The sequence below is a fragment of the Odocoileus virginianus genome, chromosome 4 (genome assembly GCF_023699985.2).
Source record: "Odocoileus virginianus isolate 20LAN1187 ecotype Illinois chromosome 4, Ovbor_1.2, whole genome shotgun sequence".
Lineage (NCBI taxonomy): Eukaryota > Metazoa > Chordata > Mammalia > Artiodactyla > Cervidae > Odocoileus > Odocoileus virginianus.
Window position 1 is genome coordinate 11,696,640 of NC_069677.1, and position 24,839 is coordinate 11,721,478.

Here is a 24,839-nt window from a genome sequence, read left to right on the forward strand (position 1 = left end):
TCCTCGGACAACCATTGCCTTGTTGCATTTCTTTTTCTTGGGAGTGGTTTTGGTCACCACTTCCTGTTGTTAGATATGTAAAAATGCAAGAGATTTCTGTGTATTAATTTTGTATTCTCCAACTTTACCAGATTCATTGATGAGCTCTAGTAGTTTTCTGGTGGCATGTTTAGAGTTTTCTATGTAGAATATGTCATCTGAGATCAGTGACAGTTTTACTGGTTTTCCAATTTCAATTCTATTTATTTCTTTTTCTTCTGTGATTGCTATGGCGAGGACTTCCGAAACTGTTGAAGAAAGGTGGTGAGAGTGGACATCTTTCATCTTGTTACTGATCTTAGAAAGATGCTTTCAGCTTCTAACTCTTGAGTATTATGTTAGCTTTGTCATATATGGTCTTTATCATGTTGAGGTATATTCCCTTTATTCTCATTTTGTGGAGAGTTTTTATTTTTATTTTCCCGTTTATTTTTATTAGTTGGAGGCTAATTACTTTACAACATTGTAGTGGTTTTTGTCATACATTGAAATGAATTAGCTATGGATTTACATGTATTCCCCATCCCAGTCCCCCCTCCCACCTCCCTCTCCACCCGATCCCTCTGGGTCTTCCCAGTGCACCAGGCCCGAGCACCGAGCACTTGTCTCATGCATCCAACCTGGGCTGGTGATCTGTTTCACCCTAGATAATATACATGTTTATCGCAGCACTGTTTATAATAGCCAGGACATGGAAGCAACCTAGATGCCCATCAGCAGACGAATGGATGAGGAAGCTGTGGTACATATACACCATGGAATATTACTCAGCCATTAAAAAGAATTCATTTGAATCAGTTCTAATGAGATGGATGAAACTGGAGCCCATTATACAGAGCGAAGTAAGCCAGAAAGATAAAGACCATTGCAGTATACTAACACATATATATGGAATTTAGAAAGATGGTAACGATAACCCTATATGCAAAACAGAAAAAGAGACTCAGATGTGGAGAGTTTTTAAAATAAATAGGTGTTGGATTTTGTGAGAAGATTTTTCTGCATCTACTGAGATGATCATGTCATTTGTATTCAATTTGTTGATGTGATGTATCATACTGATTGATTTTCAGATATTCAAAGATCCTTCCATCACTGGGATAAATCCCAGTTCATCATGGTGTATGATCCTTTTAATGTATTGCTGGATTTGGTTTTCCAGTATTTTGTTGAGGATTTTTACATCTATGTTCATCAGTGATGTTGGCCTGTAATTTTATTTTTTTGTGTTGTTTGTTCTCTGATTTTGGTATCAGGGTGATGGTGGCCACATTGAATGAGTTTGGTTTGCAAGTGTTCTTTCCTCTGCCATTTTTTGGAACAATTTGAGAAGGATAGGTGTTAACTCTTCTCTAAATTTGATAAGAATTGGCCTGTGAAGTCATCTGGTCATGGGCTTTTGTTAGTTTTTTACTCATAGTTTCCATTTTAGTACTTGTGATTGGTCTGTTCATGCTTTCTATATCTTCCTCATTCAGTCTTGGGAAACCTTTTTAAGAATTGTCAATTTCTTCTAGATGGTCCATTTTATTAACTTATAGTTGCTTATAGTACTCTCATGATCCTTTGCATTTCCTTGGTGTCCATTGTAACTTCTTTTTCATTTCTAATTTTATTGATTTGAGCCCTTTCCCCTTTTTCCTTGATGAGTCTGGCTGAAGGTGTATCAATTTTGTTTACTTTTTCAAACAACCAGCTTTTAGTTTCATTGGTCTTTTCTATTGTTGTCTTCATCTCTATTTCATTTATTTCTGCCCTGATCTTTATGATTTCTTTCTACTAACTTTGGGTTTTGTTTGTTTTTCTTCCTCTAGTTTGCTTTATGTGTCAAGTTAGGTCATTTAATTGAGATTTTTCTTGTTTCCTGAGGTAAGATGGTATTGCTATAACTTCTCTTAGAACTGCTTTTGCTGCGTCCCATAGATTTTGAATCTTTTTTTTTTTAATTTGTATATTTTTAGGCTGCACCAAGTCTTCATTGCTGTCCATGGGCTTTCTCTGGTTTTGGTGAGTGGGGGCTACTCTGAGCTGCACGGGCTTCTTCTTGCAGCGGCTTCTCTTGTGGGGCATGGGCTCTAGGCGTGAGGGCTTCAGTAGCGCGGCACACTGGTTTAGTTGCTCTACTGTATGTGGGATTTTCCCAGACCAGGGATCAACCCATGTCCCCTGCACTGGCAGGTGAATTCTTAACCGTTAGAACACCAGGGAAGTCTGTGTTTTTGTTTTCTCTTGTCTCTAGTTGTTTATTCTTTGATTTCTTCAGTGAACTGTTTAGTAACAAACATATTGTTTAGCTTCCACATGTTTGTGTTTTTTACAGTTTTTTGTCTTAGTGTATTTCTAGTCTCATACTGTTGTGATGGGAAAAGATGCTTGATATGATTTCAGTTTTCTTAAACTTACTGTGGCTTGCTTTGTGGTCCAGCATGTGATAAATCCTGGAGAATGTTCCATGTGCACTTGAGAATGTGTATTTTGGATGGGATGTTCTTATAAATATCAATTAAATCAGTCTGGTCCAATGTGTCATTTAAGACATGTGTTTCCTTGTTGATATTCTGTCTGGACCATCTCTGTTGATGTAAGTGGGGTGTTAAAGTCCTCCACTATTATTGTGTAACTGTCGATTTCTCCTTTTATGGCTGTTAACATTTGCCTTATGTATTGATGTGCTCCTATGTTCGGTACATACGTATTTACAGTTGTTATATATATAGCATATAATGTGAATGTTCTCCTCAGTATTTTTTTTCTTTAGATTCATTCATTCATTTCTTCATTATTGAACAGGTGCCTACTATGTGCTTGGCAATGGCTAGCAGTTTTTCTGGTTGGTAGTTTGTGGAGGGCTTGTTTATTGGGATGGAGATTTTTTTTAGATCTAAATGAGAAACATCCACTCCCTGGGATGTCTCCTCCTTAGTTTTTTTTTTTTCTCAGTTACATCCAAGAAGGGCAAAGGAAGAGCTCTAAACAGTAAGCATCTGGGCTCACCCTTTGTGGCACAAGTGTGAAAACTCCCTGGCAGAGGCTCTGGGCTGAGAGCAGGGAGAAAAGGAAATCCGTGTGTATCCAAGCCTCTGGGTAGGAGAGGACTATGTTAATTAAGATAGTCAAGACAGGAGGCAGGACGACTTCTAGGGAGCTTAGGATTCCTTGGAATTAGAATCTGTTAGAAGGTCTTGGTGTCTAAAAATGATCATTGGTACTAAAATAAGTGGTGCAGTTTTTTTCCCACCTAAAGTTATATGTCCTTTGGGATTCTTTCAGCTTTTTTAGTATGATGGACATTTTGAATAATGTGTGGGACTGAAGCAGAATTTTAAAATGTCATGTGAGCAAATTCCATATGTATAGAAAGAGATAAAAGAATCACCTAACCGTTGACAATTGTTTCACTTTCATACATGAAGTCCTCCTTAAGAGAGGGATGAGTGACCTACTCTTTTTTTTTTTTTTTTTTTTTAATTTGGACCATTTTTAAAGTCTCTTGAATTTGTTACAATACTGTTTCTGTTTTATGTTTTGGATTTTTGATGGTGGGATTATTAACTCATCTACCAGGAGTTGAACCTGCACCGTTTGTGTTGGAAGGTGAAGTCTCAGCCACTGGACCACCAGGGAAGTCTCTACCTACTCTTAATTATCAAAGATGAGACTTGAATGAGCTGATATCCTGGGAAAGGGGACAGAATTTTTTTTTTTAACATACCTGGAGCTCTCGAGAAAAAAAAGGCAATACCTGGGATTTGTATCTTTCAAAGAGTTTCAAGATAATTCTGATATGCATCTGGATTTTGAAAAGTGATTATAGGTTTCTCTATTAAATTGTAGTTTTGGTGATAGAGTTCTATTATTTTTTCTGTTGACTAATCATGATCCAGTAGTATTAAGTGAGTAATACTTACATAATCGTAATAGTAAAAGATGTTTTATCAGTTTTCATACTCAATAGCCAGACCAAAAATAGAAGATAATTACACGGGAACATGATTAACTGAACAATATAAAATAGATACAATTTGGGGGGTCAGGCAGAGTGATATGGTAAGTGAAAGTACATACATGCCTTTGTTTTCATCAGCGCAGCCAGTCTGTGTCTTTGGTTGGTGCACTTAATCCATTTACATTTAAGGTAATTAATCGATGTGTATGATCATATTACCGTTTTCTTAATTATCTTGGGCTTATGTTCTGTAGGTCTTTTCCTTCTCTTGTGTTTGCTGCCTAGAGAAGTTCCTTTAACATTTGTTGTAAAGCTGGTTTGGTGATCCTGAATTCTCTTAACTTTTGCTTGTCTGGAAAGTTTTTGGTTTCTCCATCAAATCTGAATGAGAGACTTGGTGGGTAGAGTATTCTTGGCTGTAAGTTCTTCCTTTCCTCACTTTAAATATACTGTGACATTCCTTTCTGGCTTGTAAAGTTTCTGTTGAAAAAATCAGCTGATAGCCTTGTATGTTATTTGTCATTTTTTCCTTGTTGCTTTTATTTATTTATTTATTTTCATTTATTTTTATAAATGAAAGTTGGAGGCTAATCACTTTACAATACCACAGTGGGTCTTGTCATACATTGATATGAATCAGCCATGGAGTTACATGTATTCCCCATCCCGATCCCCCCCTCCCACCTCCCTCTCTACTCAATCCCTCTGGGTCTTCCCAGCGCACCAGGCCCGAGCACTTGTCTCATGCATCCAACCTGGGCTGGTGATCTGTTTCAATATAGATAATATGCATGTTTTGATGCTGTTCTCTCGAAACATCCCACCCTCGCCTTCTCTCACAGAGTCCAAAAGTCTGTTCTGTACATTTGTGTCTCTTTTTCTGTTTTGCATATAGGGTTATCATTACCATCTTTCTAAATTCCATATATATGTGTTAGTATGCTGTAATGTTCTTTTTCTGGCTTACTTCACTCTGTATAATGGGCTCCAGTTTCATCCATCTCATTAGAACTGCTTCAAATGAATTCTTTTTAATGGCTGAGTAATATCCCATGGTGTATATGTACCACAGCTTCCTTATCCATTCGTCTGCTGATGGGCATCTAGGTTGCTTCTATGTCCTGGCTATGATAAACAGCGCTGCGATGAACATTGGGGTGCACGTGTCTCTTTCAGATCTGGTTTCCTTGGTGTGTATGCCCAGAAGTGGTATTGCTGGGTCCTTGTTGCTTTTAATATTTTATCTTTGTCTTTAATTTTTGTCAGTTTGAGTACTATGTGTCTTGGTGTGTTCCTCCCTGGGTTTATCCTGCTTGAGATTCTGTGCTTCTTCGGCTTGGTTGACTGTTTCCTTTCACGATTTAGGGACGTTTCCAGCTATTGTCTCTCCAGGTATTGCTCAGGTCCTTTCTCTCTTCTCCTTCTAGGACCCTGTAACGCAAATGTTGGTTGTTTAATGTTATCCCAGAGGTCTCTTACAGTGTCTTCATTTCTCTTCAGTCTTTTTTTCTGTATTCTGTTCTACAGCAGTGATTTCCACTAGTCTGTCCTCCAGATCATTTACTCATTATTCTGCCTTATTCTGCTGCTGATTCCTTCTAGTGTATTTTTCATCTGTTTGTTCTTTAGTTCTAATAGGTCTTTGGTATTCTTGCATCTTCTCCATTGTTTTCCAGAAATCCTGGATCATCTTCACTATCATTATTCTGAATTCTTTCTCTGGAAGGTTGCCTATCTCCACTTCATTTAGTTGTTTTTTGGGGGTTTTATTGTGTCCCTTATCTGGGACATAACTTTTTACTTTTTCATCGTGATTAACTCTCCATAATATGTTTTTTCCTTTAGCCACTGTGGGACTGTGCTTCTTGTGTCTGCCCACCAGTGTTTAGTTCCTCAGTCATGTCTGACTCTTTGCCACCCCATGGACTATAGCATGCCAGGCTTCCCTGTCCTTTACCATCTCGTAGAGCTTGCTCAAATTCACGTCCATTGAGTCAGTGATGCCATCTAACCATCTCATCCTCTGTCATCCCCTTCTCCTGCCTTTAATCTTGCCCAGCATTAGGGTTTTTTACAGTGAGTTGGCTCTTTGCATCATGTGGCCAAAGTATTGGAGCTTCAGCTTCAGCATCAGTCCTTCCAGTGAATGAATATTCAGGATTGATTTCCTTTAGGATGGACTGGTTGGATCTCCTTGCAGTCCAAGGGACTCTCAAGAGCCTTCTCCAACACCACAGTCCAAAAGCATCAATTCTTCGGTGATCAGCCTTCTCTATGGTCCAACTCTTACATCCATACATGACTCCTGGAAAAACCATAGTTTTAACTATGGACCTTTGTCAGCAAAGTTCAGTTCAGTCGCTCACTCGTGTCCGACTGTTTGCAACCCCATGAACTGCAGCACGCCAGGCCTCCGTGTCCATCACCAATTCCCAGAGTCCACCCAAACCCATGTCCATCGAGTCGATGATGCCATCCAGCCTTCTCATCTTCTTCCATCCCCTTCTCCTCCTGCCCTCAATCTTTCCCAGCATCAGGGTCTTTTCCAATGAATCAGCTCTTCACATCAGGTGGCCAAAGTACTGGAGTTTCAGCTTCAACATCAGTCCTTCCAATGAACACCCAGGACTCATCTCCTTTAGGATGGACTGGTTGGATCTCCCTACAGTCCAAGGGACTCTCAAGAGTCTTCTCCAACACCACAGTTCAAAAGCATCAATTAAAAAAAAAAAGCATCAGTTTTTCGGCGCTCAGCTTTCTTCACAGTCCAACTCTCATATCCATACATGACCACTGGAAAAACCATAGCCTTGACTAGACGGACCTTTGTTGGCAAAGTAATGTCTCTGCTTTTTACTATGCTATCTAGGTTGGTCATAACTTTCCTTCCAAGGAGTAAGCAACTTTTAATGTCATGGCTGCAGTCACCATCTGCAGTGATTTTGGAGCCCAGAATAAAAAAGTCAGCCACTGTTTCCCCATCTATTTGCCATGAAGTGATGGGACCGGATGCCATGATCTTAGTTTTCTGAATGTTGAGCTTTAAGCCAACTTTTTCTCTCTCCTTTTTTGCTTTCTGCTTTTTAATATGCTGTCTAGGTTGCTAATAGCTTTTCTTCCAAGGAGCAAGCGTCTTTTAATTTCATGGCTGCAGTCACCATCTGCAGTGAGTTTGGAGCCCAACAAAATTAAGTCTGTCACTGTTTGCATTGTTTCCCCATCTATTTGCCATGAAGTGATGGAACCAGATGCCATGACCTTAGTTTTTTGAATGTTGAATTTTAAGCCAACTTTTTCACTCTGTGCTTTCACCTTCATCAAGAAGCTCTTTAGTTCTTTGCTTTGTGCCATAAGGGTCGTGTCATCTGCACATCTGAGGTTATTGCTTAATTCCAGCTTGTGCTTCATCCAGCCTGGCATTTCGCATGATGTACTCTGCATGTCCGTCAAATAAGCAGGATGACAATATGCAACCTCGACATTCTCCTTTCCCAATTTAGAACCAGTCTGTTGTTCCATGTTCGGTTCTAACTGTTGTTTCTTGACCTGTGTACAGGTTTCCCAGGAGGCAGGTATTTCCATCTCTTTAAGAGTTTTCCCCAGTTTGTCGTGATCCACACAGTCAAAGGCTTTAGTGTAGTCAATGAAGGAGATGTTTTGCTGGAATTCTCTTGCTTTTTTGGTGTTCCAGCGAATGTTGGCTATTTGATCTCTGGTTCCTCTGCCTTTTCTAAATCCAGCTTGACCATCCAGAAGTTCTCAGTTCATGTACTGTTGAAACCTAGCTTGGAGAATTTTGAGCATTACTTTGCTAGCACCTGAGATGTGTGCAATTGTGTGGTAGTTTGAACATTCTTTGTCATTGCCCTTCTTTGGGATTGAAATGAAAACTGACCATTTCCTGTCCTGTGGCCACTGCTGAGATTTCCAAATTTTCTGGCATATTGAGTGCAGCACTTTACCAGCATCTTCTTTTAGGACTTCAAATAGCTCAGCTGGTACGGTTAATGGCAACCACCAAGGGGGACCTTCCCAGACTGGTGCCCCTGTCCCTGTGGTGAGCCCCTGCTGACTCACACCTCCACAGGAGGCTCTCCAACACTATCAGGTAGTTTGGTTCAGTCTCTAGTGGGGTCACTGCTCCTTTTCTGGGTCTTTGTTCATGCAAGATTTTGTTTATGCCCTCCAAGACTGGATGGAGCCCATGTTTCCCCTAGTCCTATGGAAGTCCTATAATCAAATCCCACTGGCCTTTGAGGCCAGATTCCCTGGGATTTCTAGTCCCTGTTTCAGATTCCCAGGCTGGGAAGCCTGAAGTGGTGTTCAGAAACTTCGTACCAGTGGGATAACTTTTTGGCATTATTGTTCTCTAGTCTGTGGGTCACCCACCTGGAGGGTATGGGATTTCGTTTTATCGTGATTGTGCCTCTCCTGCTGTCTTACTGCTGCTGCTTTGTCTTTGGACGTGTGGTATCTTTTTTTGCTGGGTTCCAGTGTCCTGTCAGTGTTCAACAGCTAGTTACAATTTGGGTGTTCTCACAGGAGATGAGTGCACATCCTTCTACTCCACTATCTTAAACTGGGAGTCATTATTCTCAATATTCCCTTGGTCTCCTAGACTGTTTTTGCTTTTTAAAATTCTGGTGTTTTGTTTTTTGCTGCCCTGTTTGGGTGAGTTCCACTGCCCTGTCTTCCAGATTACCAATCTTTCTGCTTTATCTAGTCTGTTTTTGAACCCCTTTAGTGTGTTTTTTAGATAAGTTATTGTATTTTTCAGCTCTTTGATTTCTCTGGTATATTTTTGCATTTTCTCTTTTTTCAAGTTCATCTATTCTTTTTCCTATTTTGGTTAGCATCTTTATGACCATTACTTTAAGTTCTTTATCAGGTCAATTACTTAGGTTTTTCATTAAGAATTTTTCTTGGAGGTTTATCTTTTTCTGTTGTTTGGAACATATATCTCTGTTTCCTCAATTTGCTTGACTCTGTGTTTATTTCCATGTGTTAGGTGACGCAGTTATCTTTTCCAGTCTTGATGGGGTGGCCCCACGTTGGAAATGAACCTTACTTACCCTTTAACCTTGCCGTAGTTCTTGGTTATTCCTCAAACTGTATATCCTACTGTTTCACACCTGTGGAGCCCAGAAATGAAATGCCCCTTTGCAACCAGAGTACACACTCCGGCAGTGTCCCCGTTTGGGCTGCATGTGCCTGCTGGCTTGGTGTGTATCCACACTGCTGCTGTGGCTGCAGGACTGGTGGGGATGGGGAACATGCTGTTATGCTGTTGCAGAAGCATGGGGAAATGGTGCACTCCCCTGCTGCCTCTGGGATCCTGGGCAGAGGCGTGTGGGGAAGGCACTAGCAAGTGGGAGAGTGTAAAAATGATGCCTGCTAGTGCTTCCATACCTGGAGAGAGGTCCAACGGTGACATTTCCGGCAGAATTTTTAAGATTACCAAATGAATTTATTTCATATATGATCTGGGCTCTTTTTAGGCTGCTGCCCTTTAGCTGAGTCCCAGGGTGAGTGAGTCTCCTCACAGTCCATTTAGGAGCAAATCTCCATTCCCTGCATCCATGTGGTTTTCCTGGATCTAAACGCTGTTGGTTTTCAAAGCCAAGTGTTTTGAGAGCTCATCTCTCTGGTGCAGGTTCACAGGTTAGGGTGACTGATGTAGGGCGTCAGGGGGAGGTTCGGTTTTTGTGAGCTCCCTGTTGCTTATGGGTTGCTGAAGTGGGGATGGAGTTTTGAGGGGACTGTGTCTAACTCTTCTACCTATCTTGATAGGCCTTTTTATCCTTTGTTGTGATGTAGCTGTTCTGCTAGTTCTCAGGTTCATTGAGAGGGAATTGTTCATAGTGAGTTATAGAATTGTGTTAGTGAGAGGAGGTGAGTTCAGTATATTCTTACTCTGCAGTCTTGAACCACTTTCCCACTTGTTTATTTTTTTTATTGTTGCCTTCGCTTTTGGTGTCAAATCCAAAAAAATCATTGCTGAGACCACTTTTTTTTTCTAGGAATTTTATGATTTCATGTCTTTTTTTTTTTCATGTCTTAACATTCAAGTCATTAATCCATTCTGAGTTAATTTTTATGTATGGTATAAGATATAGTAGTCTAGTGTGCCCCAAACCTGTTTGGTGAAGAGACTATCCTTTTCCCTTTTTATATCCTTGGCTCCTTTAATGTGTATTAATTGAACATACATGAGTAGCTTTATTTCTGGGCTCTATTCTGTTCTGTTGACCTGTGTGTCTGTTTTTATGCCAATACCATATTGTCTTGGTTACTGTTACTTTGTAATATAGTCTGAAATCAAGGAGCATGATGCCTCTAGCTTTGTTCTTTTTCAAGATTGTTTTGGCTATCTTGGGTCTTTTGTAGTTCCGTACAATTTTAGGATTGTTCTGTTTCTGTGAAAAGTGCCATTGTAATTATATAGAAATTGTATTGAGTTTTTATATTGCTTTGGATAGTGTGGACATTTTAACATTTAATTCTTCTGATCCATGAGCCTGGAATATTCTTCCATTTACTTATGCCACCTTCAGTTTTTTTTTTAATCTAATATTTTTAGTGTGCAAGTCTTTCACTTCCTTGGTTAAATTTATTTGTAGGTGTTTTATTCTTCATAATGCAGTTGTTTTCTTTTTAAATGTTTGTATTTATTTGACTGCACTGGGTCTCAGTTGTGGCACATGGGACCTTTGATCTTTGTGGCGGCATGTGGATCTTTAGATACAGCATGCAGGATCTTTAGCTGTGGTATGTGGGATCTAGTTCCCCAACCAGGGATAGAACCTGGGTCCCCTGCGTTGGGAGCATCAAGTCTTAGCCACTCATTCACCAGATGAGTCCTGATGCAATTGTTTTCTTAATTTCTCTTGTAAAGCTTCTTAATTGAAAACTTGTGTTGGGAAAATAAGGCTGATGGATTTAGATACTCAAAGCATAATGAATTACTGAGGACAACTGTGAAGCCTAAGTGTCATGCTTGGTCTCAGGGTCAATATCATAGCCTTTCCTGACACATTCCATGTTGCCCTTGAAGCAGCCCTGAGTCTAGCCAAGTAGATTAATTCTTGTGTTTTTATGTTTGTTTTTTTTTTGTAAACTGGGATTTGTGGAGAGGATAATTTAACAACAAGGCATTTATATTTTTCTGGCCCAAGTTTGAGACTTTCCTTTGCTAGGTTTTTACTGTCATGTTGTTACATGATTTATATACAGCTTTAAAAATAGTAATAATAGATCATTCATATGTTCTTCTTTTTCTTTAACAGGTTGCAGAAATTTTATTTCAAACTGCCCAAAATGCAGGGATCAATTTTGACACTGTGTGTGGAGTACCTTATACAGCTTTACCCTTGGCTACGGTTATCTGTTCAACCCACCAAATCCCAATGCTTATCAGAAGGAAAGAAACAAAGGATTATGGTAAAGTAAAAGTAGTATAAGCATTAAGTTGATTCATAACCTGACACTTTTAGAATTTGTTCTTCTAGGCACTGAGGTTGATAGTCACATTGAATATTCTTCATCAGTCTTTTAAGTTGTTATGGCCTTGGAGTGTGTTAACTGTTGTTATAAAGCAACTCCCTTTCCTTTAGAGTCTGGGGATAAAATGCTTTATGTTAATTAGGCAGTAAAAAAAAAAATGCTTTGTGCACCAAATTTATGAAACGCATCATTTTTACCAGCACTTTCCTCATCAGCAGAATGCTTTTAGAGCACATACTTTCCCAGTGTACTCTGTTTAAATTACATGAATAAAACTATTCCCTTAAAGCAATGTAAAGGAATTCCTTGGTGGCCCAGTGGTTAGGACTCTGCATTTCCACTGCAGGAGGCCTGGGTTGGGGAAGTAAGATCCTACAAGCCATGAAGCATGGCAAAAAAAAGGCGGGGGGAGGGCAGTGTAAATGCCACATGGAATTCTAAATAGAGATTTTTTTTTTTAATGGGTTCATGGCAGTAGGTTATCAGGTGGGTATTTCAAACATGTTTTTAAGCTACAACAATCTAAAAGTATTGGGACAGACTTCATATTTTATTACATTAAGAATTATTGTTTTTTGGTATTATTTCTGTTTTGTTGCCTTTTTTGATGAGTCCTTTTTACCAATGTGTTCTAAAAATTTTTATGATGAAATCATATGCTGTCTGAGATTTGCTTCTAAAATTACTGGGGGGAGGGTGGGATTGAAATTATAGCTGAAATAAGATTGCCCATGAGTTATTAGGTGGCAACTTGCTGTATTTGTGGAGATTTGTTATACTCTTGTCTAGTTTTAGTTTATTCAACATTATAAAAAACTAGAATAATATTTTTGCTACTTAGTGGCACAGTGTTTTATCTATATGAATCTCTCCCATAAGGAAACTATTATTTCTATTTCCTTATTATGTGTCTTCAAAAATATTTCTTAGAATATGATCATTCATTTTAAAATATACCTGTAAATACAGTTTTACATTCTGGTCTAAGTTAAACTTGCCAATTCTTCAAGGAAGAAAAGGAGTTAGGGGAAAAGACAAAGATAGTACATGTGGAAAAGTTAAAAGTGGGCAAAACACCCACTAAATATATACTGCGTCAAAATAAGGTAAATTTGGTAGTGGAAAACACAAAAATACGTCTCTGAAAACACAGGTCTTTGTAGTGTACAGCCTGACTTATTTACAATTTGTTGGTTTTCAGAAAACAGTCTCTAGTAGGGATTGGAGTGGGCCAGTATATTTAGTCACATTACATTATATAATTTATAAGGTTGTAGTGATTCATCTAAATGGTTGTTGAATATTTTCCCTCCTAAATTTGTATACTCAAAAGGCCAATTGTTTTGCTGATCTTGAATAATGAAATTGTTAATGGAAAAAGGAATGATTTCGTTGATGATACTGTGCTATTTAATAACTTTCATCAGTCCAGGTGATCTTGCCTAAAGAAACCCCATATTTGAAATTTTGATCATGAACACATTGTGATGTTTTACAAAGTTAAATAATTTGCTAGTTTTATTGTAAATATTCTGTATATGTAACTTTGACAGTTTTGAAATGGAGACATTGAACAAAACAGTAAATCATAGCACACTGAAGATTCATCAGAAATTTTAAAAATATATTTCCAAAGTGGATTATCAGAAAGTATAATTTAGATTATCCACCTTTTCATAAATACATACCAAATTTATACTATAGATACATCTTGAGTTGGTTGAAATACATAATTTTAAAATGAGATCAACATAATTTTTTTCTTTCCCAGGTACTAAACGGCTTATAGAAGGGGCTGTTAATCCAGGAGAAACCTGTTTGATCATTGAAGATGTTGTCACCAGCGGATCTAGTGTTTTGGAAACTGCTGAGGTTCTTCAGAAAGAAGGCTTGAAGGTCACTGATGCCATAGTGCTGCTGGACAGAGAGCAGGGAGGCAAGGACAAGTTGCAGGCCCATGGGATTCGTCTCCACCCAGTGTGTACATTGTCCAAAATGCTGGATATTCTTGAGCAGCAGAAAAAAATTGATGCTGAGATGGTGGAGAGAGTGAAGAGATTTATTCAGGAGAATGTTTTTGTGGCAGCTAATCCTAATGGTTCTCTCCCTTCTCTGAAGAAAGAACCCAAAGAACTAAGTTTTGGTGCACGTGCAGAGCTGCCTGGGATCCACCCGGTTGCATCAAAGCTTCTCAGGCTTATGCAAAAGAAGGAGACCAATCTGTGCCTGTCTGCTGATATCTCAGAGTCCAGAGAGCTACTGCAGCTAGCAGATGCTTTGGGACCCAGAATCTGCTTGCTTAAGACTCATGTAGATATTTTGAATGATTTTACTCTGGATGTGATGAAGGAATTAACCACTCTGGCGAAACGCCATGAGTTTCTAATATTTGAAGACCGGAAATTTGCAGATATAGGAAACACAGTGAAAAAGCAGTATGAAGGTAAGCATTATTCAGGAACCAACAAGAAGCAAAATCCAGCCTAAACTGGCTGAAGAACAAAAGGAAATGTATTGGATCATGTGACAGAGTCCAGCAGTAGAAACAGCCTGTCAAGCGTGGTTGGATCTAGGAGCTCAAGTGATATCTTTCGGGCTTACTTTCTCCTCAAGTCTCAGCTCTGCTTTCTTCTCTCTTCTTTCTCAGGTAGGCACATTCCTCATGCCTGCCCCAAACCAATCACTCAGGCCTGGGTATAGAATACCTTTATTAGCTCACTTGGGTAATACACCCTGCTCCTGGTGATCTGAGGCTATTAGCTTTATGTAAATTTCTTGAAACCCGAGGTACAGGGTTAATTCTAAAGAAAATGGCTGTGCTGATGCCAGAAGAAAGGGACATGGGTTTTAGGCAGGCAGAAATGACAGGTGTTGGCCCTGGCAAAACAAAACACTGAGTTCTGAATCTTTAGAGAATGGAAGTTGCAGATATAGGAAATAAGGAGAAAGTAGTATAAAGTGGTAAGATTTATTTTTAGCAGAAAAAGATCTGTTGATACACATCCTTTTTTAAAAGTGTTAAATAGGAACTCAGAGTAGAGCATACATTAGTAAAAGTGCTTCTTTTACCCATCCATCTATGCAAATTTCTGTCATATTTATCTAATACTTTTTTGTTTTCACTTAACCTTACAACAGACATTTTATGTTCTTTAATAAGCATCTTTTAAGATCATTTTTTCTTTAAGTAATACATGCATATTTTTAAGCTACTTCTTTAAGGATAGATTTGTTTGTAATGACTTCATATGCTTAAGATATTGACTGTTGAAAGAGTTATGCAAGCTTCCTACAAATTTGCATTTAGTTTTTTCAAAAATCTACTTGAGTTATTGTTCTACTTCTAAAATGAATACAATTGCTTTATTGAAATTTGAAGAGCTAGTGAGACCTAAGGAATAGGAAGAAGATTTAAGAGTTGTGGAAACAGTGTCAGACTTTATTTTTTTGGGCTCCAAAATCACTGCAGATGGTGACTGCAGCCATGAAATTAAAAGATGCTTACTCCTTGGAAGGAAAGTTATGACCAACCTAGATAGCATATTAAAAAGCAGAGACATTACTTTGCCAACAAAGGTCCGTCTAGTCAAGGCTATGGTTTTTCCAGTGGTCATGTATGGATGTGAGAGTTGGACTGTGAAGAAAGCTGAGCACCAAAAAATTGATGCTTTTGAACTGTGGTGTTGGAGAAGACTCTTGAGAGTCCCTTGGACTGCAAGGAAATCCAACCAGTCTATCCTAAAGGAGATGAGTCCTGGGTGTTCATTGGAAGGACTGATGCTGAAGCTGAAACTCCAGTACTTTGGCCCCCTGATGCGAAGAGTTGACTCATTGGAAAAGACCCTGATGCTGGGAGGGGTTGGGGGCAGGAGGAGAAGGGGATGACAGAGGATGAGATGGCTGGATGGCATCACCGACTCGATGGACATGAGTTTGAGTGGACTCTGGGAGTTGGTGATGGACAGGGAGGCCTGGCGTGCTGTGATTCATGGGGTCGCAAAGAGTCGGACATGACTGAGCAACTAAACTGAACTGAAGTTCCTGAGAGAGCCCTACAGGGTGAAAATCTGTCACCTTCAGAGGAATTTCAGTTTGCTATCTTTGACCTCAATACACCTGTCTTCACTGGAGTCCCTTTCCAGTTGCATAAATCTTACTGGTGGTCACAAGCATCAGCCTGCAAAGAAAAACAGCCTTACCAGTTTTGTTAATAAACTAAGTATAGAGCTTACAAGATTTTTTTCTCCTTGCTGTTTCTCAACTAGCTAAGCAGATGGAAAGATACCTTTTTCACAAATAGGTCCACTGATAATTACTAAAATTCTTGAAGTGCTTAACTGTTTCATTAGCATATTACTAGATTATTTCCATATTGTAGATGGTTGGTTGACTTAAAGGTTTTTGTTTGAAAATTGACAAACCTTTTTTTCCCTTTCTTAGGTGGGGTCTTTAAAATAGCTTCCTGGGCAGATCTTGTCAATGCTCATGTCGTGCCAGGCGCAGGAGTTGTGAAAGGCCTGGGAGAAGTCGGCCTGCCGCTGCACCGGGCATGCCTGCTTATTGCAGAGATGAGCTCTGCTGGTACCCTGGCTACTGGGAGCTACACGGAGGCAGCAGTAAGTGACAGGAGAGGGACTGGGGCACGAGAAGGCCAGGACTGTGACACTAGATGTTACAGGGAAAGAAAATACCTTCATTTGAGGTCTGTGGGATTGCTGCCCAAAGCAAATCAGCTGCTGTTACTGTGACAGTATATTAATACTAGTTGGCTAGAATGCACTGATGGTTAGTAGCCTGTTATGTCTTATAGCAGACACTAAAGAGATTTGAATGGTACTATAAGAGAAACATTGAAACACAGATATTGGGTCAAATAAGCATATATGTCTGTATGTACCTGGCCTTTTTTTAAATTAATTAATTAATTTATTTTTTTATTAGTTGGAGGCTAATTAGTTTACAATATTATAGTGGTTTTTTGTCATACATTGACATGAATCAGCCATGGATATACATGTATTCCCCATCCCGATCCCCCCTCCCACCTCCCTCTCCACCCGATCCCTCTGGGTCTTCCCAGTGTACCAGGTCCAAGCACTTGTCTCATGCATCCAACCTGGGCTGGTGATCTGTTTCACCTTAGATAATATACATGTTTCGATGCTGTTCTCTTGAAACATCCCACCCTCGCCTTCTCCCACAGAGTCCAAAAGTCTGTTCTATACATCTGTGTGTACCTGGCCTTTAAGATACAGTTTTTCCCATCTCACCATGAATTGAAATTGAAGAGCTTTTTTACAGTTTCTTGGAATCTTCCTGAGTCACAAAGATGCACATTCTGATGACAGCAGCCCTCGAAGTGGGTTATCTTTTTCAGTCTTTGATATTGATTGGCGTTGTATAGAAGAGCTCTTAACTAGAATCCAGACACGTTATTTCCTCTAGTAACTCCCCATTATTAAAAATTCTTATGTGTGTGCTTAGTCATTTGGTCGTGTTCAACTCTTTGCGACCCCGTGGACTGCACCCCCCCAGGTTCCTATGTTCATGGGGATTCTCAGGCAAGAATACTAGAGTGGGTTGCCATTCTGTTCTCCAGGGGATCTTCCCAATCCAGGGATCAAACCCAGGTCTCCCACACTGCAGGTGGATTCTTTACCAACTGAGCCGCCAGGGAGGTTCTTATAGCACCATACATGTTCTAATGTACCATACCCAACTCCCACCCCCTGCACACCAGAACAAAATAAGAGATGGATAATCATCTGGTTATAAAATTCCTCTTCACATTCTCCTCTGGGCAAGTTTCATAGTTGGGTAGTCACCTAGAAAGATGGGATGGATTTACCTTTGCATATATTTTAAAGACTACTGTTTAAAGTAGTAGGAACTTTTAATAAAATTTTAATTTTTACATGGGAATTTATTTTTCATATTTCAAAGGTTGTGGAACTGTGAAAAACTCACATGGCCATAGGGCCAGGTTTTAAATAACCCCACCCTTGATTTGACCATAAATGTTTGATTTCCCAACTGTCTTAGCAGAGGGTCCATGAGTCAGTGTTAATATTTGGCATTCTGGATCTGGCTCGAGGACAATACATTGATTATTGGTAGGTGGTAGTACTTAGTAGCAAGAATGGAACAGTCTGGGCCTCAGGGAAGAACCAAATTAGAAAGTTAGGCAGGGGGGAAAAAACAGTTAGGCAGACCTAGGGAATCTTCTAAAGATGTGAGGTGATGGAAGAGAAATTGTGGAGGCAATGTTAAAGTACAGGGAAAGCTATGGAGGTAAGATTTCTTTAGCTAGCTCTTTACAGCACAGCTGTTTTTATGTCGTGGTTGTCCTTGGGTATCTGTAGATGGGCAGTAAGACTTCAGCGTAGCTTTATGTCATAAATGTATTCTAGGGTATGATTCATATCCTTTTTGGAAGTAGGTAGGCCCCTAAACATTATTAAAAATAGGTAGTAATGGAGCATCTAGATTTTAGAGGCAAATAGTATAGGGTTTTCAGTGTTTGCTTATGGGAGAAGGGGATAGGAGGAGTTATTTTAGGGCCTTAGTGGAGCAAGTATGTAGATTTATATCTAAGATTACCTGTTTAGATATGAGTTTAATATGACATGAGAAAATACATCTATAAGATAGCAAAGTTTCTTACATTTGGTGTGGTTAACTGCTGTCTTGTCATCTGTTTATTACATTGCATTCAGGTGAAAATGGCTGAAGAACATTCTGAATTTGTGGTTGGTTTTATTTCTGGCTCCCGAGTAAGCATGAAACCAGAATTTCTTCACTTGACTCCAGGAGTTCAGTTAGAAGCAGGAGGTAAGCCTATTGATTGGTAATGATTCCTCTAAAATGCCTCTTTTTCCATGTCAGCAAAATAAAACCTAGATGTGCAAAAATAGCTTGCAGTCTAATTTTAGAATGAAAATCTAGAAGGTTACTTTTTATTGAAATATGCCTAGAAACTGATCATTTTAATTGTTTCCCAACTGATGTTTTGAATATACTGCCAAAAAACAGGTGTTCTATGCTCAAGGAGGAATCCTCTAAACAGAATCAGACATTTCTTTAGGACTTTGTGGAATCTTTGTTGTGCTAATGTTTATTGTGACTTTTCAGTGTGGACATATACATGGTTCTGTCATGTCTTCCAAACTTATCTGAACACATAACACTTTTAGCAGTCTTAGAAATACAATTGCAGTGGCTGAAAAACTTCGAACTTTCTCACTGATAGTCTTGAGTTAATAATAAAGGAATGATCTAGGTTAATAAATGTCCCATGGAACTCAATAAAGCTGCTTTTTTGTGTTAACTTTTTATTGAGATATAGTTGATTTACAGTGTTGTATTAATTTCTGCTGTACAGGAAAGTGATTAAGTTGTGTGTGTGTGTGTGTTTATGTAATTTATTTATTACTGTGCTGGATCTTTGTTGCTGTGCATGAGCTGCCTCCTGTCAGGGCGAGCAAGGGCTATTCTTCATTGTGCTGCCCAAGTTTCTTGCTGTGGCTCGTGGGCTCCAGAGCACAGGCTCAGTGCTGTGAGACAGGGCTTAGTTGCGCTGTGGCACGTGGGATCTTCCGGACCAGGGATCAGAGCTGTGTCTCCTGCATTGTCAGCTGGATTCTCACCCACTGCGTTACCAAGGAAGTCCTAGATACACATTTAAAAATATTCTTTTCCATGATAGTGTATCACAGAATATTAAATGTAGTTCCCTGTGCTGTATACAATAGGACCTTGTTACTTATCCATTCTGTATATGATAGAATCTATCTGCTAAGCCCAGACTCCCGCTCCATCGCTTTCCCACTGTACCTCCCACTTGGCAAGCGCAAGTCTGTTCTCTTTGTGAGTCTGTTTCTGTCTCATACATGTATTCATTTGTGTCATATTTTAGATTCCACGTATAAGTGGTATCATAGGGTATTTGTCTTTCTTACTTAGTATGACACTGCGTAGGTCCATCCTTGTTGTACAGATGGCATTATTTTGTTCTTTTTATGACTGAGTAGTATTCCAGTGTGTGTGTGAGTGTGCATGAGCATGTTTGTATCACCCATCTTCTTTATTCATTGAACATTTAGATTGTTTCCATGTCTTAGCTATTGTGAATAGTGCTGCTGTGAACATAGGAGTGTATGTGTCTTTTGAATAGGATTCCTGGATCATATGGCAACTTTATTTTTAGCTTTCTGAGGAACTTCTTTACTGTTCTTTAGAGACTGTACCAGTGTACATCCCATCAACATTGTAGGAGGGTTCCCTTTTCTTCACTCTCTCTCCAACATCTGTTATCATCAGGTACCACATTGTTGGTTTTGATTTGTACTTCTCTAGTAATTAGCGACATTGAACATCCCTTTTCATATGCCTATTGGCCATCTGTATGTCTCCTTTGGAGAATTTAGGTCTTCTGCCCATGATTGGGTTTTGCTGTTGTTGTTGAATTACATCAGCTGTTTGTACATTTTGGAAATCAAGCCCTTGTCAGTCACGTGTGCAAATGAATATTTTCTCCCCATCCATATATTGTATTTTTGTTTTGTTCATGGTTTCTTGCTGTGCAAAAGCTTATAAATTTGGTAAGTACCCATTTATTTATTTTTGCTTTTATTTCTATTGCTTTGAGACACTGGTATGATTTATGTCAGAGAATGTTTTACCTGTGTTCTCAGAGTTTTATTGTCATGTCTTATATTTAAGTCTTTAACCCATTTTGATTTTATTTTTGTGTATGGTGTGAGGGTGCAATCTGAAGATTGCTTTGGGTAATATAGCCATCTTAATTCTTCTAATCCTAGAACATGGGATATCTTTCCATTTCTTTGAATCATCTCCAGTTTTATTAATGTTTTATAGTTCTCAGGTTATAAGTCTTTCACCTTCTTGGTCAGGTTTATTTCTAAGTATTTTGGGTTTATTTTGTGTGGTTTTAAAAGTTTTTTAGTTTTTTGTTTTACATTCCCTTTCTGATATTGTTAAAGAAATGAAATCAACTTCTCCATGTTAATCTGGTATCCTGCTACCTTGCTGAATTTATCAGTTCTTTAGGGTTTTCTACATATAGTATCATGTAGTCTGCATAAAGGGCTTCTCGGGTAGTGCTAGTGGTAAAGAATCTGCCTACCAATGCAGGAGATATAAGAGACTCAGGTTTGATCCCTGAGTCAGGAAGATCCCCTAGAGGAGGGCATGGCAACCCACTCGAGTATTCTTGCCTGGAGAATCCCATGCACAGAGGAGCCTGGTGGGCTGCAGTCCATGGGGTTGCAAAGTGTCAGACACGACTGAAGCAACTTAGCATGCATGTGTGCATCTGCATAAAATGACAGTTTTACCTCTTCCCTTCCAATTTGGATACCTTTTCTTTTTCTTGTCTGATTTCCAATACTATGTTGAATAGAAGTGATGAGAATTGGCATCCTTGTCTTGTTCCAGATTTTAGCAGGAAGGCTTTCGTCTTTTCACCATTGCTTTTTTTCTATATCTATTGAGATGATCATGTGACTTTTCTTTGTTAATGTGGTGTATTATATTGATTTTGTATATTATACCATCCTTGTGATCTTGAAGTGAATCTAACTTGGTCATGGTGTATGATCTATGTTTGTTGGATTGGGTCTGCTAATACTTTGTTTAGAAATTTTGCATCTATATTCATCAAAGATATTGACCTGTAAGTTTCTTTTTTGGTGGTGTACTTGTCTGGTTTTGGTATCCATGTAATGGTGGCTTCATAAAACATCTTTGAGTGTTCCCTCCTCTAACCTTTTGGAAGAATTTGAGCGGGATCCTTGTAAGTTTTTCTTTATATGTTTGGTTGAATTCACCTGTAAAACCACATGATCCTTAAGTTTTGTTTGTTGGGAGGTGGTTTTTTTTTTTTGTTATTACAGATTCTGTTTCACTTCTAGTGCCTGTTCACATTATCTGTTTCTTCTTAATTCAGTTTTGAAGAGTTGTATATGTTTGTAGAAACTTTTCATTTCTTCTACATTGGCAAATTTGTTAGCATGGAGTTGTTTATAATATTGTCCTACAGTTTTTGTATTCCTGCAGTATTGGTGGTTATTTCTACTTTTTTATTTCTTATTTGGGCTCTTTCCTTCTTAATAATCCAGGCCAGAGGTTTCTCAATTTTGTTTGACCAAGTCTTGGTTTCATTTAATCTGTTGTTTTTTTAATCTATTTCATATTTTTCCTCTTAGATCTTTATGATTTCCTTCTGCTGACTTAGGCTTTGTTTGTTCTTTTTCTAATTCTTCTAGGTAGTAGGTTCTGCTGTTTGAGATTTTTCTTGTTTTTTGAGGAAGGCTTATATTGCTATGAACTTCCCTCTAAGAACCCCTTTTGCAGCATCCCACAGATTTTGAATGATTGTGTGTAAAGTCCATGTAATTGTTTTTTTCCCATTTCTTCTGTGGTTGATTTTTGTTTCATGCTGTGTAGTCAGAAAGATTCTTGAAATAATTTCCACCGTCTTTACCCACTTCAATTTGTTCAGGCTTTTTTTCTGTGCGCCCTGGTATGTGGTCAAGCCTAGACAGTGTTGCATATGCACTTGAAAAGAATGTGTAATGTTCTGAAAATATCAGTTAAGGCTAACGATCCTGTTGTATCATTTAGGATCTCTGTTGCCTTATTGACTTTGTCTAGAAAATCTGACCATTGTTGTGAGTTTGGTGTTAAAGTCTCCTGTTAGTACTTATGTATTTAGGTGCTCCTATATTCAGTTCAGTTCAGCTGCTCAGTCGTGTCCGACTCTGCGACCCCATGAACTGCAGCACGCCAGGCCTCCCTGTCCATCACCAACTCCCAGAGTTTACCCAAACTCATGTCCATTGAGTCGGTGATGCCATACAACCATCTCATCCTCTGTCGTTCCCTTCTCTTCCCGTCCTCAATCTTTCACAGCGTCAGGGTCTTTTCAGATGAGTCAGCTCTTCGCATCAGGTGGCCAAAGTACTGGAGTTTCAGCTTCAACATCAGTCCCTCCAATGAACACCCAGGACTGATCTCCTTTAAGAAGGACGGGTTGGATTTCCTTGCAGTCCAAGGGACTCTCAAGAGTCTTCTCCAACACCACAGTTCAAAAGCATCAATTCTTCGGCACTCAGCTTTCTTTATAGTCCAACTCTCACATCCATACAAGACTATTGGAAAAACCATAGCCTTGACTAGACGGACCTTTGTTGGCAAAGTAATGTCTCTGCTTTTTAATATGCTGTCTAGGTTGGTCATAACTTTCCTTCCAAGGAATAAGTGTCTTAATTTCATGGCTGCAGTCACCATCTGCAGTGATTTTGGAGCCCCAAAAAATAAAGTCAGCCACTGTTTCCACTATTTCCCCATCTATTTCCCATGAAGTGATGGGACCAGATGCCATGATCTTAGTTTTCTGAATGCTGAGTTTTAAGCCAACTTTTTCACTCTCCTGTTTCACTTTCATCAAGAGGCTTTTTAGTTCTTCTTCCCTTTCCGCCATAAGGTTGGTGTCATCTGCATGTCTGATATGCATAATGATATTTCTCCTGGCAATCTTGATTCCAGCTTGTGCTTCCTCCAGCCCAACGTTTCTCATGATGTACTCCGCATATAAGTTAAATAAGCAGGGTGACAATATACAGCCTTGACGTACTCCTTTTCCTATTTGGAACCAGTCTGTTGTTCCATGTCCAGTTCTAACTGTTGCTTCCTGATCTGCATACAGTTTCTCAAGAGGCAGGTCAGGTGGTCTGATATTCCCATCTCTTTCAGAATTTTCCCACAATTTGTGGTGATCCACACAGTCAAAGGCTTTGGCATAGTCAATAAAGCAGAAGTAGATGTTTTTCTGGAACTCTCTTGCTTTTTCAATGATCCAGCGGATGTTGGCACTTTGATCTCTGGTTCCTCTGCCTTTTCTAAATCCAGCTTAAACATCTGGAAGTTCACAGTTCACGTACTATTGAAGCTAGACTTGGAGAATTTTGAGTATTACTTTACTAGCGTGTGAGACGAGTGCAATTGTGTGGTAGTTTGAGCATTCTTTGGGACTGGAATGAAAACTGACCTTTTCCAGTCCTGTGACCACTGCTGAGTTTTCCAAATTTGCTGGCATATTGAGTGCAGCATTTTCACAGCATCATCTTTCAGGATTTGAAATAGCTCAACTGGAATTCCATCACCAACTTGCTTTGTTCTTAGTGATGCTATTATTAGGTGCATGCATATATGTTGACAAGAGTCAATATCATCTTCTTTTAGTGATTATCATTATATAGTGTCCTTTATTTTCCTTTACAGACTTTGGTTTAAAGTCTGTTTTGTCTGACATAAGTATTGTGCTTTCTTGTCATTTCTGTTTTCAGGAAATATCTTTTCCTACTCAATCTATATGTGTCTTTTGCCCTAAAGTGGGTCTCTCATAGTCAACATATTGTATGCTGTTTTTTAATCCAGTTTGCCACTCTGCATCTTTTGATTAGAGCAGTTAGCCCATTGACATTTAAGGTAATTACTTTTTTTTTTATTGAAGTATAACTTCTTTACAATGTTAGTTTCTGCTGTACATCTGTGTGAACCAGCCATATATATACATATATCCCTTCCCTCTTAAGCCTCCCTCCCACCCCTCTTGATATCACAGAAGCAAGGTCATTATTCATAAGTGTATTTATTGCCATTTTGAACCTTGCTTTCTAGTTGATTCTGTATTTGCTTTCTCCCCTTTTTCCTTTTGCAGTTTGGTGATTTCCTTTTATTTTATGCTTGTGTTCTCTTTTGTGAATCTGTTTTGTTTTTGACTTGTGCTTACCGTGTTTTTCAAGTATGTTAACCCCTTCATATATCTACTTAAACTGGTAATCATAGACTCAAACACATTCTGAAAAAAAAAATCTACATTTTAATCTCCTCCCTCATTTTATGATTTTGATGTCCTCTTTTACGTCTTCATGTTTATCCTTTTGCTGTTCATTGTGGTTATTGTAACCTTTACACAGAATTTTTTTTTTTTTTAATCTGTATACCAGCTTTAAGTGATTTACTTTTTGACTAATTTTCTTTTAATATAGCTTTTCTATTTAGGGAAGACCTTGCAGTATTTTTTTCATAGTAGGTTTAGTATTACTGTATTTTTTTAGTTTTTGCTTGTCTGAGAAATTCTTTATCTCTGCTTATATCTAAATGATAATGCTGTTGACTAGAGTATTCTAGGTTATAGATTTTTCTCTTTCAGGACTTCGAATATATATTTTGCTACTCCCTTCTGGCCTGTAATGTTTCTGTAGAGAAATTAGCTGATTGTTTTTCTCTTACTGCCTTTAAAATACTAACTTTTGACATTTTAATT

The 24,839-nt window shown here is 38.8% G+C and overlaps 1 protein-coding gene across 1 annotated transcript in view; it reads left to right on the top strand.

Moving 5' to 3' along the window:
* The window catches only part of UMPS (uridine monophosphate synthetase), a 50,407-nt gene that overhangs the window by 10,000 nt on the left and 15,568 nt on the right, over window positions 1-24,839 (top strand). The window contains exons 2-5 of the mRNA XM_070466123.1: window positions 11,272-11,425; window positions 13,260-13,931; window positions 15,929-16,104; window positions 18,205-18,319. Coding sequence (XP_070322224.1) covers window positions 11,272-11,425; window positions 13,260-13,931; window positions 15,929-16,104; window positions 18,205-18,319 — 1,117 coding nt within the window. The remainder of the gene's footprint in view (window positions 1-11,271; window positions 11,426-13,259; window positions 13,932-15,928; window positions 16,105-18,204; window positions 18,320-24,839) is intronic.